Here is a 16,910-nt window from a genome sequence, read left to right on the forward strand (position 1 = left end):
CTTGGGAGAGTCAGGTACGTGTCAGCATACTATATCCTTCTGTCTGAAAACACGTTAAATCACTGAAAACATTTCATTTCAAAAAAGTTCATTTTAGTTTCAAATTGCTGTAAAACACTGTAAAAACTAATTTTAAGTGTCTGAACATCCCCATTCCTAGAAATGTCGCAAGACAAGGTGACAATGAGAGCAGCAAACTCCGGCAACTGCTTGATGAGGTGGAAAGGCACCACGAGCGGCTACGAGGACATGAAGCGGGAATGCTCCTTGCAAGGCTGCGTGGAAAGAGGTGGCAGAGGCCCAGGGCACCACTTCATTGACACTCGGGGACCAATGCCGGAAAAAATACAATAGCTTGACCAGGGCAGGCAAGGTAACAACCTCAGCATGCTCTTCAAAATAATAAAAAGAAATAAAACCAAAATACTGCCGATTTTTCTTTCTTTGTAGTTGCTGCAGTTTTGTTTCATGCTGCTTAAAAGGAAAGACTTGTTTAAAAGTTTAAGAAGGATACAAAATTGGATTGACGACAGAAGACAGAGGGTGGTTGTAGAGGGTTGTTTTTCAAACTGGAGGCCTGTGACCAGCAGTGTGCCTCATGGATCGGTGCTGGGTCCGCTGTTATTTGTTATTTATATTAATGATTTGGATGAGAATTTAGGAGGCATAGTTAGTAAGTTTGCAGATGACACCAAGATTGGTGGCATTGTGGACAGTGAAGAAGGTTATCTAGGATTGCAACGGGATCTTGATAAATTGGGCCAGTGGGCCGATGAATGGCAGATGGAGTTTAATTTAGATAAATGTGAGGTGATGCATTTTGGTAGATCGAACCGGGCCAGGACCTACTCCGTTAATGGTAGGGCGTTGGGGAGAGTTATAGAACAAAGAGATCTCGGAGTACAGGTTCATAGCTCCTTGAAGGTGGAGTCACAGGTGGATAGGGTGGTGAAGAAGGCATTCAGCATGCTTGGTTTCATTGGTCAGAACATTGAATACAGGAGTTGGGATGTCTTGTTGAAGTTGTACAAGACATTAGTAAGGCCACACTTGGAATACTGTGTACAGTTCTGGTCACCCTATTATAGAAAGGATATTATTAAACTAGAAAGAGTGCAGAAAAGATTTACTAGGATGCTACCGGGACTTGATGGTTTGACTTCTAGGGAGAGGTTGGATAGACTGAGACTTTTTTCCCTGGAGAGTAGGAGGTTTAGGGGTGATATTATAGAAGTCTATAAAATAATGAGGGGCATAGATAAGGTAGATAGTCAAAATCTTTTCCCAAAGGTAGGGGAGTCTATAACGAGGGGGCATAGATTTAAGGTGAGAGGGGAGAGATACAAAAGGGTCCAGAGGGGCAATTTTTTCACTCAAAGGGTTGTGAGTGTCTGGAACGAGCTGCCAGAGGCAGTAGTAGAGGCGGGTACAATTTTGTCTTTTAAAAAGCATTTGGACAGTTACATGGGTAAGATGGGTATAGAGGGATATGGGCCAAGTGCAGGCAATTGGGACTAGCTTAGTGGTATAAAGTGGGCGACATGGACATGTTGGGCCGAAGGGCCTGTTTCCATGTTGTAAACTTCTATGATTCTATAAGGCCTCTCAGGAGCAGATGCCTATTCACGGAGGAATTTGAGATGGGGAATAGATGTTCCCAGAAGGACATGCTTTCAGACCAGATGTGTTTGTTTACAGAGGTCAGTATCCAGCTGCAAATGTGTTAACTATCTCCTTGAATCTCTGTTGTCCAGGCTCTTAAAAGTGTCCTGCGATTGAACTAGGCAGAAGTTCGTCCCCGCTGAGAGACACATTTGCAATGTCTGCAAAGTACCTTCGGAAAGCTGAAACCAAGTAGCACAGCTCTCAAGCAAGCTAGCACCTGAAACCTGTACCTCTTGCATACCAAGTCAGTGTTCTATGCACCTCACCTACATTTTGTTTTCTCTCCGCAGGGCAAATTGGTGCATAATGCATGAGCGCAGGGCGACCGGTGGGGGGACAGCCTTCCTCGAAGCACTGATAGTGGAGAGGGCCCTCCAGCTACAGGAAAGCCAGATTGCCTTGCCTGTGGCATATGCTGAGGCTGGCAGCATCAGCATGAATGCTGAATCAGGTGAGTTAAAGAGCCCTTTGTTTTGTCTCCAGGACAACAACCCGGTCCAAAACTGCATCTGAAGATGGACATTCTTCACCATTCTAACCTTGTGTCTTTACTTCCTACAGCTCCACACAGGCCCTAGGAGCCAAAGGGAGAAGATGATGAAGGGGAGATGGCAGAGGAGAATGATGAAGCGGAGGATCAGGAGGAGGATGATGATGCGAAGCAGCCCCAGGGGGAAGTTGGGAGAAGGTGTGTGGACCTTCTAAGCTCTACACTGCACCCCAAGGTGCTGAAGTTGAGGAGATGGGATGCCAGCGCACCCCTTCCTCACTTCCCCTCTGAGAGCACAGCTTCATCGCCAACTTCTGGTCCATCCCACTCTGCTCTCCTCTCCTTAATCCTGCAGGGAGGGATTCACCTGCCTTCCCAGTCACAGACAGCAATGCAGGAACAAGCACCACTGTGGTGCGGTAAGTTGGGTATGGTCAGCCCATCAGCTGAAATTGATAGGTCAGGGGCTATGGAGAATCGGTGGGGAGGAAATGTGCTCCAGTCCCCGTGGCAGGCGACGACTGAGGAGGAATGGAAGCAGGACTTCAGGGGTCGCTGTCTGAGAAGAAGGATGCTACAGGAGCACCGCAAATACTTGCGAACTCTGGGGTCGATTGACTGTCATTTGCGCATGCTCACTGCTGTGGTCACACAGAACTCTGCTGTGATCTGTGGCAGTTTAGAGGGATTAAGGCATGAGTTAGCTATCTTTCATAGGTTGTTCAGGTCCTTCGGGATCACGCAGCTGATTCCCGTGCCCGCTCGAGCCAGGGTAGCCCACTGTGCAGACAGTCGTGTTCCCAGAAGGACATGCTGCTGACTCTCGGGATGGCAGCATTTCCCAGGGCTTTGGCCAGTGGCATAAGCCAGACAAAACCAGCCAGCAGTAGCCCCATCACAAGAGGCAGTTGCCAGGAGTCAAAGGACATCTCTTCCCCATGTCCCTTCAGTACAGCATTGGGAACCCCCCACCCCACCTCCCTGATTCCGACCAGCCAGTCAGACTCAGCACCAGGTAATGTGGGCGAATGGCTAGTCCAGGCACGAATGGGGAAGCACAGTGTCTCGAGGGTGTAGGGTCTGCCTACAGTGTCTACCTCCTCCTGCTCCTTCTTACCCTCGGGGGTTCCGCACAAACCTTTTTTATCGTCACTTCACTACTGGAAATGGTTTTATGATGGTCTTAGTATCTTTAAAAGCAGTCATACAGACTCATTCATTTGACAAAAATTCTTCATTACTGTTAAACAAATGTATATTTAAAATGTTGTCACAGGAAAATCTTTGCACAGTTGTAGATACTTTGCAGAGCTTGATACTTTACTACCTCACCACTATGTCCTTGATCCTGGCCTTTAAGTCCACAGCCACATCCTTGTTACAGTTCCTTTAACAATAATATTAAATTGCTGCACTTAGTGTCTGAACTTCAATAGTCCGCCTGCTGCATTGCTGCCCGGCAATCCTGATTTATGTAGAGGAGTGAAGACCTCGTCAACTGTGCCTTCCAATTTTAAAACAGTTCAATTTTCTGCTGGTTGTTCCTTGTTGAATAAAAATTTAGTACAGCTTGTTTTTCACACTTCTTTCATTGATGTTGTTTTAATTTTACTTGCACTTTTTTTAACTGAATAAAAGTTCTTTTGTTTGTTACGTTATCTTGCCCGTCATTCCTTGAGTTTGCAACCTCATTGGGATCAATCCACGACATAATTGTTTCAGACTTCCTCATGCTGCATAAATCAGAGGATTTGATGTTGGAGGTGGATCGAGGGTTGAGGGTTAACACTGGCTGAAGACCTATGCCCTCTAGCTGGCCCGGTGGCTGTCAGCATGGATTCCTCCGAGGGGCCACTGCCCCTGGGCTCGGGGATATGCAGGGATCCTCCACTTCCACAGGCATCTCATGTGCTAAGTCCAGGCTGAGCCCTTTCCACAGGGCGAAATTGTGCAGTGCTGAGCACACCACTACAATCTTTGCCACTTTATTGGGAGTGTACTGCAGGACCCCCACCCCCCCCCCCCCCCCACCTGTCTAGACACCTGAAGCAATCTTTCAGCACCCTTATGGCCGGATTGCTGTGTGCGCGCAGTTGTGTCTTTCCTCTGCAACATTGTTGGTGAGGAGGAATGGTGTCATCAGCTATGGCTTCAAGGGATAGGCTATCCGCCTCGACCCTCCCTGATGAATAATTCGTAGGTGGCGGAGTGGCAAATGACAAACGTATTGTGACAGCTTCCCTATTGCTCAGAGTTTACATGCAGGTTCCTTCATTGGGCAACGCATACAATTTGCACATTTTGCGAGCGGAACCCTTTCCTGTTGATAAATGTGACAGATTCCTCGAGGAGAGCCGTCAGCACCACGTGGGTATCATCAATAGCCCCCTCTGCATCCTGGGGAAGTCAGCAAGTTTGAGAAAGTTGATGGCCCTGTCTCTTTGCTCTGCAGGGCACATGCTGTATTTGATAAAGTCTGATGCAGTGCGGAATAGAGTATCTGTCACCAGTCGAATACAGGCCCTCACAGCTTCCTGGCTGATGTTCCAGAGATCCCCAGTGGATAACTGGAAGGAATAGGAACTGTAGAAGTTGAGGGCCATGGCTTCAGCTCTTCACAGAGATGGCTAGTTGCCTCTCTGCTGAAGTGCAATGTGTGCATGCAAAACTCTTCCAACAGCTGGTGATATGACATTTGTGCTCTGTACACTGTCTGGGATGGGGGGGGGGTGGTGGAGGGGTGGACGGGGTTAGGGGCAGTAGTAGCGGTGCAGTCTCCAGCCATGGTGCCTTCTGCCTCTGCTCCTCCTCACTCATGATAGTGCAGAATAAGGGAATGCCCACTGGAAAGGCAATTGCAATCCTTCTGAATGTGTTGAAAGGGGTGGAGTCCTAAACATATTACCTTCAGACACTTGGGTCTCTGAATGTCAAAACTGTTAGAATTGAAGATCTCAGCAAGAGAGGCAGAGAGAAACATCTGAGAGATCAGTTCCAGACTGCAGAGATAAAGCTCCACAGTTTTAATGGTCCTTCATGAGAATCATTTGAGATCTATAAATCATGTCGCAATGAGGTGACCAAGAGCCCACCTGCACCTTATTTTTCAATAATATGACTGCGGTAAGAAAACTAGCGTAAATCCAGGAAATTTGTGATTGCCATTGACTTGAACGGGGAGTGGAGCTACAATAATTAACCTTTTTTGGTTTCGGAGAGGGTTTTAGTATAGCAGAAGGATTGCAATAGTGGCGTAACTGAAACCATATTTTCCTGGGACTTTTGCGCTGGAAAACAGATCCAATGATGTAGATACATCATTCCAATGGCATAAATCTCCAGGAAGTTCCCGCCCAAGTGTCTTACAAGACAGATTAGTCAAATTACATTGTTCCTTTAAAGGTATTTACCTTATTCAGCATGCTTTGCATTTTGGTGGTCCAACCACTATGATTCAGTTCAGTTCAATCAGAATTCATACCAGTCGTGTTTAAATTTAATTTTAATATATTGCGGGCTTCAGGGAAAGGGACCTAGGAGTAAATACTCCCAAAATTTAGTTTGTGTCCTGAATTTGAAAAATTTGTGATATTTTAGAAGAAAATTCTTATTTTTAATATTTACCTGTGACCCTGTTTTTTTTTAAAAATTGCTTGTACATCTTAACATTACTTTGCTTTTATGCCTGTGTTTTAATTAGTTACAATTTTTTTTTGAGTCAAGTCCAATGCCAGTAATTTCCACAGAGGATCTCCTGCTTTCCCTCCCTAACTTTGGTGGAAGATCAACGTAAAAGACTGTTTTCTCCAGGGTTTCCACTACTCTTCCACTGAAGTTACAGTGGGAGATCAGAGAACCCCCCCCAATTCAACATAACTAATGAAGTAAGCATTATTTACTGCTGATCTCAAAATACCACTGATGTTTGTTCTGTGATTGCAGATTTTTGGTTTCCTCGCCTTCATGTGTACCGTACTGGCTATTGGAAATGGTATCTGGGAATCTTTTAAAGGGTACTACTTTCAGGTCTACTTGCCTTGGGACCACGACACTACAAATTCTTCCATCTCTGGATTTCTTATGTTCTGGTCATATGTGATCATTCTGAATACTGTTGTCCCAATTTCCCTATATGTGAGGTAGGTGTTTTAACTTCCAGTCCATTTAAAAAGTTCTTTGAGTACATATATCATTCACCAGATATACTAGCTGATCTCCCATTGTATTGGCTCATGGACAAAAATAACATTTGTGTCTTTTTCTATATCTTTCTATATCTTCTCTCCCACTGTCCAATTCTTTATTTTTCTTTTTTTTTCCTCCCTGACGCACTTTCATCATCTATTTATTTTTCTGCCTACAACTCTCTTTCTGCCCCCTCTTTCTGTAATTCTCTGTCTCCATTCTAGTATATCTTTCATTTTTTCTGTATGCCTCTCACACAGTTTCATCATCTATTTATCTTTCTACATCCGACTTGCTTTCTTAGTTTTTCTGCCTTCTCTTTCTATAATTACTCCTTCCCTCTGTCTCTGTATGTCTCTCGCAATGTTTCTCTTTCTCTCCATAAACCTCTCTGTTTTATTTTCTCACTCTTCTTATGTCAGCTGCTCTATCTGCATTGGTTTCTCTCATTTTCTTTCTATACATTTCTCACTCCTTTTTCTTTCATCTCCCATGGAGGTGCCTCATTTGTCCCCAGATACAAAACCATAGGCCCCGATATTAGAATGGAGGCGGGATGGCAGCAGGGGGGTGAATGGGCGCATGGGTAACCCGTCCAATAAAAAATGTCTTTCCCACGCGATCGCAATTCAATTGGTGCCACTTAACGTGACTTCTGGGTTTGCCGTTGGAAAGCTGCGCAACGGGCGGAATGAGCACCTGCAACATAGGCTGTCAGCTGGAGGAGCTCTATTTAAAGGGCCATTGCTCCAACACCCATTACACCCACACACCACAATGGAACAGCACATGGGCAAGGCTGCTCCAAGGTTTAACAATAAGAATATAAAAACATAAGAAATAGGAGCAGGAGTAGGCCAATCGGCCCTTCGAGCCTGCTCCGCCATTCAATAAGATCATGGCTGATCTGATCCTAACCTCAAATCTAAATTCATGTCCAATTTCCTGCCCGCTCCCCGTAACCCCTAATTCCCTTTACTTCTAGGATGCCTCACTCCAGGTGCCACTGGATGGGGTGAGGAACCATAGAAAAGATACAGCACAGAAGGGGGCCATTTGGCCAGCTCGAAGAACAACCAGGTGCCCATTCTAATCCCACCTTCCAGCACCCAGTCCGTAGTCCTACAGCTTACAGCAAGGGAATTCAAGCCTAGTCTATGCAACCAGTCGTTATAATTTAACCCTTTTAACCCCGGTATCATTCTGGTGAATCTGTGACGCGCCCCCTCCAAGACTTCCTGAGATGGGGTGCCCAGAACTGAATACAGTACTTCAGATGTGGTTTAACCAGAGCTTTGTACAACTGTAGCATAACTTCTAGCCCCTTTGTATTCCAGCCCCCTTGAGATAAAGGCTAACGTTCTATTAACATTTTAAATTATTTTTTGTACCTGTCCACTGGTTTTTAGTGATTTCTGTACATAGACCCCTAAATCTGTTCCTCCACAGTTCCTAGCTTCTTACCATTTAGAAAATACGCTGATTTATCTTTCTTAGGTCCAAAGTGGATGACCTCACACATCCCCACAGTGAACTCCATCTGCCACAGTTTTGCCCACTTGCTTAATCTGTCAATGTCCCTTTACAACTTTCAGCTCCCATCTATACTACTTACTGTGCTGCCTATCTTAGTGTTGTCAGCAAACTTGGATATACGGTTCTCTATTCCTTCATCTAAGTCATTGTTAAATTTAATGAAAAGCTGAGGCCCAGTGCAGATCCCTGGGAGACACTGCCAGTCACATCCTGCCAATTGGAGTATATACCCGCTATCCCTACTCTGTCTCCTACCTTCTAATCAATTCCCTACCCATGTTAATATGTTACCTCCAATTCCATGTGCTTTCATTTTTGCTAACAGTCTCTTGTGTGGAACCTTATTGAATGCTTTCTAGAAGTCCATATAAATAACATACATAGACATAATCTTATCATTAGTGATCTCCTCAAAACTTTCAACTTGGTTAGTTAGACATGACTTACCCTTCACAAATCCATGCTGGCTCTCTCTGATCAGTTCATATTTGTCCAAGTGCTCAGTCACTCTGTCCCTAATGACAGATTTTAGTAACTTCACCACAACAGATGTTAGACTAATAGGTCAATAATTTCCTGGTTTCTCTCTCCTACCCTTCTTAAATAATGGAGTGACATTGGTAATTTTCCAATCCAAGGGGACAATTCCTGAATCAAGAGTTTTGGAAGACTAAAGCATCTGCAATTTCAAAGAGTTTACATGGAGGGAGATGTTAAGGGGGAATGGGGGCAGTGAAATCAGAGGAGAGAGGGCAAGGTGAGTTGAGATAGATATTGAAATCACAGAAGAATTGCTCGGTGTAGAGGCTGAAGAAGGACGAATATCGTTGTTAGAAACTTGGAAAAAGGCTTGGGAGGGATGGTAGGGAACAAAGATTCCAGGACAAAGGAGAAGGGAGGGAAAGGAACAAGATGAGGTGCTCAAAGGAGAAGAAATCAGAGGAGTGGGGGAAAAGAGCAAACATGATTTGGTGATTACGGCCACACCGCTGCTGCAGCAGTTTGGCAGGGGCAAATAGTGGAGAGTATAGCCAGGTGGTGAGGTTTAAGTAAAGGGTAAGATGTTGCCGTCGCTGAGCCAAGTTTCTGTCAAAGCAGTCATCCAAAATAAGATTGTGGATGGCAAGGGCTTTATTTGCGATTGAACAGATGTTCTGGAGGTAAATGCGGAGAGGGGCGATGATTGTTGATCTGCTGGCAGAGTCGAATGGGGAATTGCTGGGTGGTGTGAATGGGACGGGAAGGAGGTTGGCAACATTCGCCCCCAGCGGCACGCTGGGCGGGAAGGTTGGTGAGAGCTAAGGATGGAGCAGTTGGGGTTGCGGCTTGTAAGGAGCAGCAACGGGTCCTTGATGGGGTCTTCGGAGAATGGCAAGAGTGGTACAGAGGGTAGCTGTAGGCTTATCCAAGCATGATTCGAGCCTGGGAAAGTGGCAGGAGAGTCGGAAAACAGATGAATAGAAATGGGTTGGGGTAGGGATTGTGGGTACAAAGTACCCAAGAGAGGAAAAATGAAAGGTGGCATGACTGGATGACAGGAAGGTGAGGAGACAGGAGAAAAGAGGTGAAGAAAAGGGAAGAAAGGAAATGCAAGTAATGGGCTCTCAGGTCCGGAGTGGCAGCCAAAATGAGCATGCAGATGAACACAGAGGGAACTCAGGTTACATAGGCATGGCAAAGATTAGGAGAGAGATATCCTGGTTGTATACAGAGGACAGGGAGGAGACAATATGAGAGAGTGCAAAGTTAAAGTCTGAAGTCCTCCGTTGGGAAGAAGTTGACTTGTAGACAAGATGGAGTCAGCTTAGAGCATCGATGTTCAGGTTCGGAGACATTTGTGGAGAGGGAATGAATCCCGGAGCAGTTCAAGGGGCAGAGTATCAGCTGATGTAAAGCTGGAGATTCTTCATTGGAAAATAGAAAGCTGAGGAAGCTTGGAGAATCTACTTAATTTAGGCCCAGCCACAAAAATGACACAAGCCCGATTCCATCGCCCGAAATTTCTTCACTCAGAGGGTGGTGAATCTGTGGAATTTTCTACCACAGAAGGCAGTGGAGGCCAAGTCATTAGATGTATTCAAGAAGGAGAGATAGATATATTTCTTAATGCTAAAGGGATCAAGGGATATGGGGAAAAAGCGGGAACAGGGTACTGAGTTAGACAATCAGCCATGATCATTTTGAATGGCGGAGCAGGGCCGAATGGCCTACTCTTGCTGCTATTTTCTATGTTTCTATGTTTACCACCACCTGCCCGAATCAGCACCACTGTTTTGTAATTATTGGAGTAGTATACCAACTAGCTCATCGGGCTCAATTTTCCTGGGAAATTGCGGGTGCATTGGGGGCAGGGGGGCTCTGAAAATCGGTGAAATCCCGTTCGGGTTCGGAACTCGGCTCCAACCCGCTTACTTCTGGGTTCCCCACTGACATGTCTGGGTGCGCACGCGCCACCCGAATGCGGAAGTCCCACCAGCAGTTAAAGCTGGCGGGATGATACTTTACACAGTTGTTGAGATAGTTTGAAGCAGTTGAACTGCTTAATTTTCTCCACTTTGAGGCAGGGATGCAATTTTGAAGCATCCTCAGCGTGTTTCCCCCGCTGTGGGAAACACTCCATGTTGCAACAGACGTGTTTCAGCCAGCAGACGTGTTTCAGCCAGCAGCCAGTGAAATATTCAAATGCTTATTTGATAGATGGGAAGAAAAGGTCACTTATTGCAGCAGGGCACTCAGTTCTTTCAGACAAAGTTTTGGCTGCAAGATCTTTGTGTTTTCACTGAAAATTCTTACTTTGCTCTCAAAATTCTTCTGTTCAAATATATTTAACTACTTTGTGGACCCCGTCAAACTCACACCATCAGGATGGGGGGCAGGGGGGCGCGCTATGGCTGCATTCACCACTACATCTGAGGACTAGCAACATAACCATCCTTGCCAGGTCCAGCGTCCACTTCCGCCACCTGGAGCTCCACAACACAGTGCTGCACCACAGTCACCTGCACAAGAGCACCGAGGGCAACAACAGAGAGAGCGACGTCGCAGGAGGCACTACCCTCACCACAGGGTCTACAGACCGAGGCTCAACTTCCTGGACCTCTCTGAGGAGCAGTGCATACAGAGGCTCAGAGTCAGTCGCCAGGTAGTCGCAGACATCTGCAGCCTCTTTCTTGTCGAGCTGCTCCCAGCTGGGCCGAGCAGCATCTCCTTACTTGTCGCTGTCAAAGTCATCACTGCCCTCAACTTCTTTGCCTCCGGATCATTCCACGGTGCCACCATTGTCGGGGTTTCTCATGCGTCTGCACACAAGTGCATAAGACAGGTTACCGACGGCCTGTTTCGCAGGGCCTCGCAGTATGTCAACTTCCCCATGGACGACCTCAGCCAGATGGAGAGGACAGTGGGATTCTACTCCATGGCTGGATTCCCATGGGTGCAGGGTGCAACCGATTGCACCCATATAGCAATACGAGCACCTCCACACGAGCCTGGACTGTTCATCAACACTCAGCTCATTTGTGACCACTGCAAAAGATTCCTTCATGGGTGCGCCAGATTCCCTGGCAGCTGCCATGCTTTCTTCATCCTGAGGGAATCCAACATCCCACCCCTTTTCCATGCAACGGACACCCTTAAGGGCTGGCTCCTTGGGGACAAGGGATACTCCCTGCGCATGCGGCTCATGACACCTCTGCGGAACCCCATCACCGAACAACAGCGTTGTTATAACGACAGCCACATCACCACCAGGTCTACAATTGAGCATGTTATAAGGCTGCTGAAGATGCGATTCAGGTGCCTCGATTGTTCTGGGGGAGCGATTCAATACACACCAGACAGAGTGGGACGCATTATAGTAGTGTGTTGTGTCCTGCACAAAATGGCACAACAGAGATGGGTGCTGCTTGAGGAGGCCCCATCCACATCTGCCACCTACGTTGAGGAGGAGGAGGAGCAGGAGGAACCCATGGGCGGAGCAGCGGCTCACCTGGCTGCTCGTGTGGCCAGGGAGTCACTTGATATGTGAACGGTTCTCCTAACATCAGACAGTGTGAAGAGCTCAGTCCTCACACCACCTGGAAAGAGCAGCGCCCACACCAGCCACCCCCCCACCCCTCCCTGCACAAAACAGTCCTGCAACTACACATACACCCACTGTAAAGTGACCCAATGGGTGGCATCAAGTGTCACCGTTCATGGTGAACCTCATTAAAGGGCCCTATTACAAAAGCCAGTCAAGAATGGCCAAGACGTGGCAGTAGTGGTGACAATCATAATATTTAATGTGAGTTTAGCAAAAAGCTAATATAAATAAAAAACATGACCAACTGTCAAACACCCTTGTGCATTCCTTTCATGCTTACAAAGCCTTCGCCTTTCTCTTACGCTGACTTCCATGCGGTGCATCCCCTGTGGCTGCAGCAGAGGTAATGGCAGGATGCTCTTGTTCATGTCCTGACCGCTTAGGTGCATTGGGCACTATGCCCTCTGGGTTTTGGTGCCCGTGAGGGCCCCTCCAAAGACTGCTCCACCTGCACCTGTGCAGGGGCAGACTCAGCCACCTGGAGACGAGGCAGCATTGCGGGTACTGGTTGAGAGTGGGGCAACGGGTGAGACCTGGGAGTGCTTTGAGTGGCTTCCCCACTTCCATGTCCCCATTTGCCATTATCCCTCCCCTGGGCCAGGCCCCACATCACTCCTACCACTCTGCTGGACAACAGTTTGGAGGACATGTGTGAAGCCTTGTAAGGCAAGTGCTGGTGTATCTGCCTACCTGTTTAAGGCGACAGAATGTTGTTCACTGTGAGCCGAACGGCCGTTGTCAAGGCCTGAATGGACTCATTTGTGAGCCGTGCTTGAAGCTCAATATAGGCTAGTCTACTCTCCATCGCAGACATTCCCGCAGTTACCCGTACCAGTATCTCAGACAGTTGCTCATTTCCCTGTGATACTATCTCAGAGTTTATCACGTCCCTGTGACAGTACCTCAGAGATTCCCCCCCGTACCTGTGCCACCATTCCACTCGTGCAGCAGTTGGACTCCTCCATCCTCTGCGCTATTGTGGAGAGTGTGTGTGGCACCTGTTCCAGCACCTCGCAAATGTGCTGCTGTCCCTCGATCAGTCTCCTTTTAAAATGGCCCCCAGGGTTCAGCATTTTCATTCAGCTGAGCAGAGCCTGGAGAGGAGTGCTCCCACTGACGTGGACTCTCTGCAGCTGCCCCTGCCACCAGTGTCTGGTCGTGCTCATGTGTGTGGTAACTCACGAGGTGCCAACTCAACTGACTGAGGACTAGGACCCATCGAGGTGTGAGTATCTGCGCTGGTGGATGGCTCACTAAGATGTGACGGTGCACCCTCAGAGGCCGGCAGGTCCTCTGAGGAATCTCCCTCTGCCGTCACAGCGGTCGCTGAAGGCCCTGTAACAGAACAGAAGGCAATATTAAGCATCATCACAGATGTATCATGTTGCGCTGAGCATACTGAGGTGTTGATGATGGCAAGGCATGTCAACATCAATTCATATTGTGTGTGCTGAATGTTAAAGTTACGTCACCAGACGTTTGTGGGGTGCCAGTCTCGGTGTCCCCGACGGACAGACACTCGAGTGTTCGGCTGACTTCTAACGCCTCCTGCTCCGTGTCTGTGAGGACGACGATTTGTTGCGGTCCCCCTCCGGTCCCCGCCCTCTCCCGTGCATTCTGAGCTCTCCTATAAGGGGAGAAAGTACAGACGCGTGAGTGAGTGATGGTGACATGGCCAACCGATGAATGCATTGATTTGGGTGCAGCTGACCGTGAAAAAGATGCATCAGGGGTTGAGTATGAGACAGAGCCATGACATTGTATGACGATTGGGTTGAATGGCTGTGGAGGGATGACTAATGGGGAGGTGAGGAAATGCAGGTAAGTTGAGGATGAGCCTTAAGTGGGTGTGGGGAGTGATGTGATAGAGTAGTGTTGGCAGTGCAGAATGAGTTGGGGGGTGGGGGCGATGATGTGGAAGACGGAATTTAGGAGAATCAGTAAGTGTGCTCACTTTGGCTGACCTAGTTAGGTCTTGAAGCGCTTCCTGCACTGGATCCAGGTGCGGGAGATGTTACTGCTGCTGATGACCTCCTCTGCCACCTCGAGCCAGGCCTTCTTGGTGGCAGAGGCAGGCCACTTCCTCCCGTCTTCCGGGTAAAACACGTCCCTCCTCCTCCTCACCCCATCCAGTAGCACCTGAAGTGAGGCGTCGTTGAATCTTCCAGCAGCCTTGCCCCTGTGCTGCTCCATTGTGGTGTGTGGGTTTTTGCTCCAGGAAAAGCCATCGGAAGACTGCCCCTTTAAATAGAGCTCCTCCAGCTGATAGCCTGTGATGCGGATGCGCAGTCCGCCCGCTGCGCAGCTTTCTGATGGCAAACCCGGAAGCCATGTTACGTGGCAACAATTGACTTGTGATCGCGTGGGAAACGGACATTTTTTATTGGGCGGGTTACCCACGTGCCCAATCACCCCCGCCCCCCGCTTCCATCTCGCCTCCCCTGTAATATCGGGGCCATAATGTATCTACTTATATCTATATAAAAGCCTTGCATCTAGTGTGTCTGTAACTGTCACATTGAAAGTCTCATAAGTGTCTCATTTGCAGCTGATTATATTCAATATTGTATTTATAAACATTAACAAATAATAGCTTTACAAAAATGTTTTAACAGTCATGACCTTGATAATTTGCCCTACTCCCCAAAGGGAAAAGCTGAGAATTTACAAGATGTAGGAACAAGTTTCAATCACAATTAGCTTGTAATTGAACTCAGGATGTGCCCATTTACAAGCGGTTTGGTTGACTAAACTGCACTTTCCATTATATTAAGCAGAAGTTGAATATTTTTTAATTGTGCAGAGCGCAAAAAAGACATTTTTGAAGAGTAAAAGCTTATGTTGGTTGGCTGGTGTCCCTGTTGCAGGCTGAAAGGAATCAGGTGTAATGATTGCCTGTCCACAAAGTTAGTTTTGTGGTCTTGGGAGTCAGGGATCACAAGATAATTAAAGATGACGAAGCTCTTTCAGCCTATCTTGAATCATACATCTAGAAAGATCCTAATGCCACCCCATTGTAGCATACAGTTGTTTCTTAAATGAATCTAGGCCTTTGCCTCCACTATTCTGGATGTTTATTCAACACTTGTGAAAAATTTGTTGTGGGAGCACAATTCCTCAATAGTGGACGGGGCTGCAAGATATTATTGGAGATATACCTGGGAGCTAATCTGGCAGAGTGGATTTCCAGCCGTATGGAGAAACTGCCCGATTTTCATTCCATTAAACTAAAAATCAGGTGGGTTCTATAAAGAACGGGATAGGCATTTGCTAAATTACCACCCAGGCACCTTAAACTCTGATTCAGCTGAAGAATGGGCTCTGGGAACAAAGGCGAAGACAAGGCTAAGGCCCCCAGGAGAAGGTGGGGGGGAACTAAACAGAAGAAAGTTATTTTACATACTGGAAGATGAGGGGGCCGATTTTCGGATGGCCAAGCAGGGGCGGGGGGGGGGGGGGGGCTCCTAAAATGGCGGAATGCCGGTGTGGGTTTGGAGCCCGGCATTCCCAGTGACACATTCAGGTGTGCACGCAGCTCCCGAATGCGGGACTCCCACCGGCAATTAAAGCCGGCGGGATGCTGCTTTACATAGTTAGTTACATACATGAGGTACTTGACAGACCTCATGGAGTGGCGATTTTGGCAAGGGTGCAATTTTAAAGGATCTCAGCGTGTTTCCCGTGCTGTGGGAAACACTCCCTGTTGGACAGACGTGTTTCAGCCATCAGCCAGTGGGAAATGCAAAGGATTATTTGACAGATGGGGGGAAAACCTAATTTATTGCAGCAGGGCACTCTGCACTTCAGACAAAGTTTTGGCTGCAACACCTTTGTCTTTCCACTCAAAATTCTTAATTTATACCCTAAACTCTGCTGTGCAAACACATTTACCTACTTTGTGGACCCCCTGAAACTCACACCGTCAGGATGGGGGGGGGGGGGGGTGCCATAGCTGCATTCATCATTTCATCCGAGGACAACCAACATCACCAGCCTTGCTAGGCACGCTGTCCACCTCCGCCACTTGGAGCTCCACAACACAGTGCTGCGCCACAGGCACCTGTACAACCAGCACAAAGGGCAACAACAGAGAGAGCGACGTCGCAGGAGGCACTACCCTTGCCAATGGGTCTATCGACCGAGGCTCAGCTTCCTGGACCTCTCTGAGGAGCAGTGCATATGGAGGCTCAGAGTCAGTCATCAGGTAGTTGCAGAGATCTGCAGCCTCCTTCATGCCTAGCTGCTCCCGGCTGGCCCAAGCAGCATCTTCTTGCCTGTCGCTGTCAAAGTCACCACTGCCCTCAACTTCTTCACCTCCGGATCATTCCAGGGTGCCACCGGGGACATCGCCGGGGCCTCTCAGTCATCTGCACACAAGTGCATAAGATAGGTCACCGACGGCTTGTTTCGCAGGGCCTCGCACAATGTCAACTTCCCCATGGATGACCTCAGCCAGACGGAGAGGGCAGTGGGATTCTACGCTGTGGCTGGCTTCCCACGGGTGCAGAGTGTAATCGATTGCACCCAAATAGCAATACGAGCACCTTCACACGAGCCAGGACTGTTCATCAACAGGAAGGGCTATCACTTCATCAACACTCAGCTCATCTGTGACCACCGCAAGACATTCCTTCATGTGTGCGCCAGATACCCTGGCAGCTGCCACGATTCCTTCATCCTGAGGGAGTCCAACATCCCGCCCCTCTTCCACGCACCGAACACCCGCAAGGGCTGGCTCCTCGGGGACAAGGTAAACCCCTGCACACGTGGCTCATGACACCTCTGAGGATCTGCACCACCAATCGACAGTGTCGATCTAACGACAACCACATCGCTGCCAGGTTTACAATTGAGCATGCTATTGGGCTGCTCAAGATGTGCTTCAGGTGCCTTGATCGTTCTGGAGGAGTGCTTCAATACGCACCAGACAGAGTGGACGCATTATAGTCG

At 47.9% G+C, this 16,910-nt stretch overlaps 1 protein-coding gene and 1 long non-coding RNA gene across 2 annotated transcripts in view; both read left to right on the top strand.

Annotated features, from left to right (window-relative positions):
* Positions 1-16,910, top strand: part of LOC137328374 (probable phospholipid-transporting ATPase IM) — a 206,246-nt gene that overhangs the window by 88,784 nt on the left and 100,552 nt on the right. Inside the window, exon 13 of the mRNA XM_067994373.1 lies at positions 6,098-6,294. Within this exon, the coding sequence (XP_067850474.1) occupies positions 6,098-6,294 (197 nt within the window). The remainder of the gene's footprint in view (positions 1-6,097; positions 6,295-16,910) is intronic.
* LOC137322576 (uncharacterized) lies at positions 296-3,746 on the top strand. Its single transcript, XR_010963189.1, has 3 exons — positions 296-373; positions 1,956-2,116; positions 2,227-3,746. It is a non-coding gene; the product is annotated as an uncharacterized lncRNA (long non-coding RNA).

The sequence above is a fragment of the Heptranchias perlo genome, chromosome 1 (assembly GCF_035084215.1).
Source record: "Heptranchias perlo isolate sHepPer1 chromosome 1, sHepPer1.hap1, whole genome shotgun sequence".
NCBI classification, from domain to species: Eukaryota; Metazoa; Chordata; class Chondrichthyes; order Hexanchiformes; family Hexanchidae; genus Heptranchias; species Heptranchias perlo.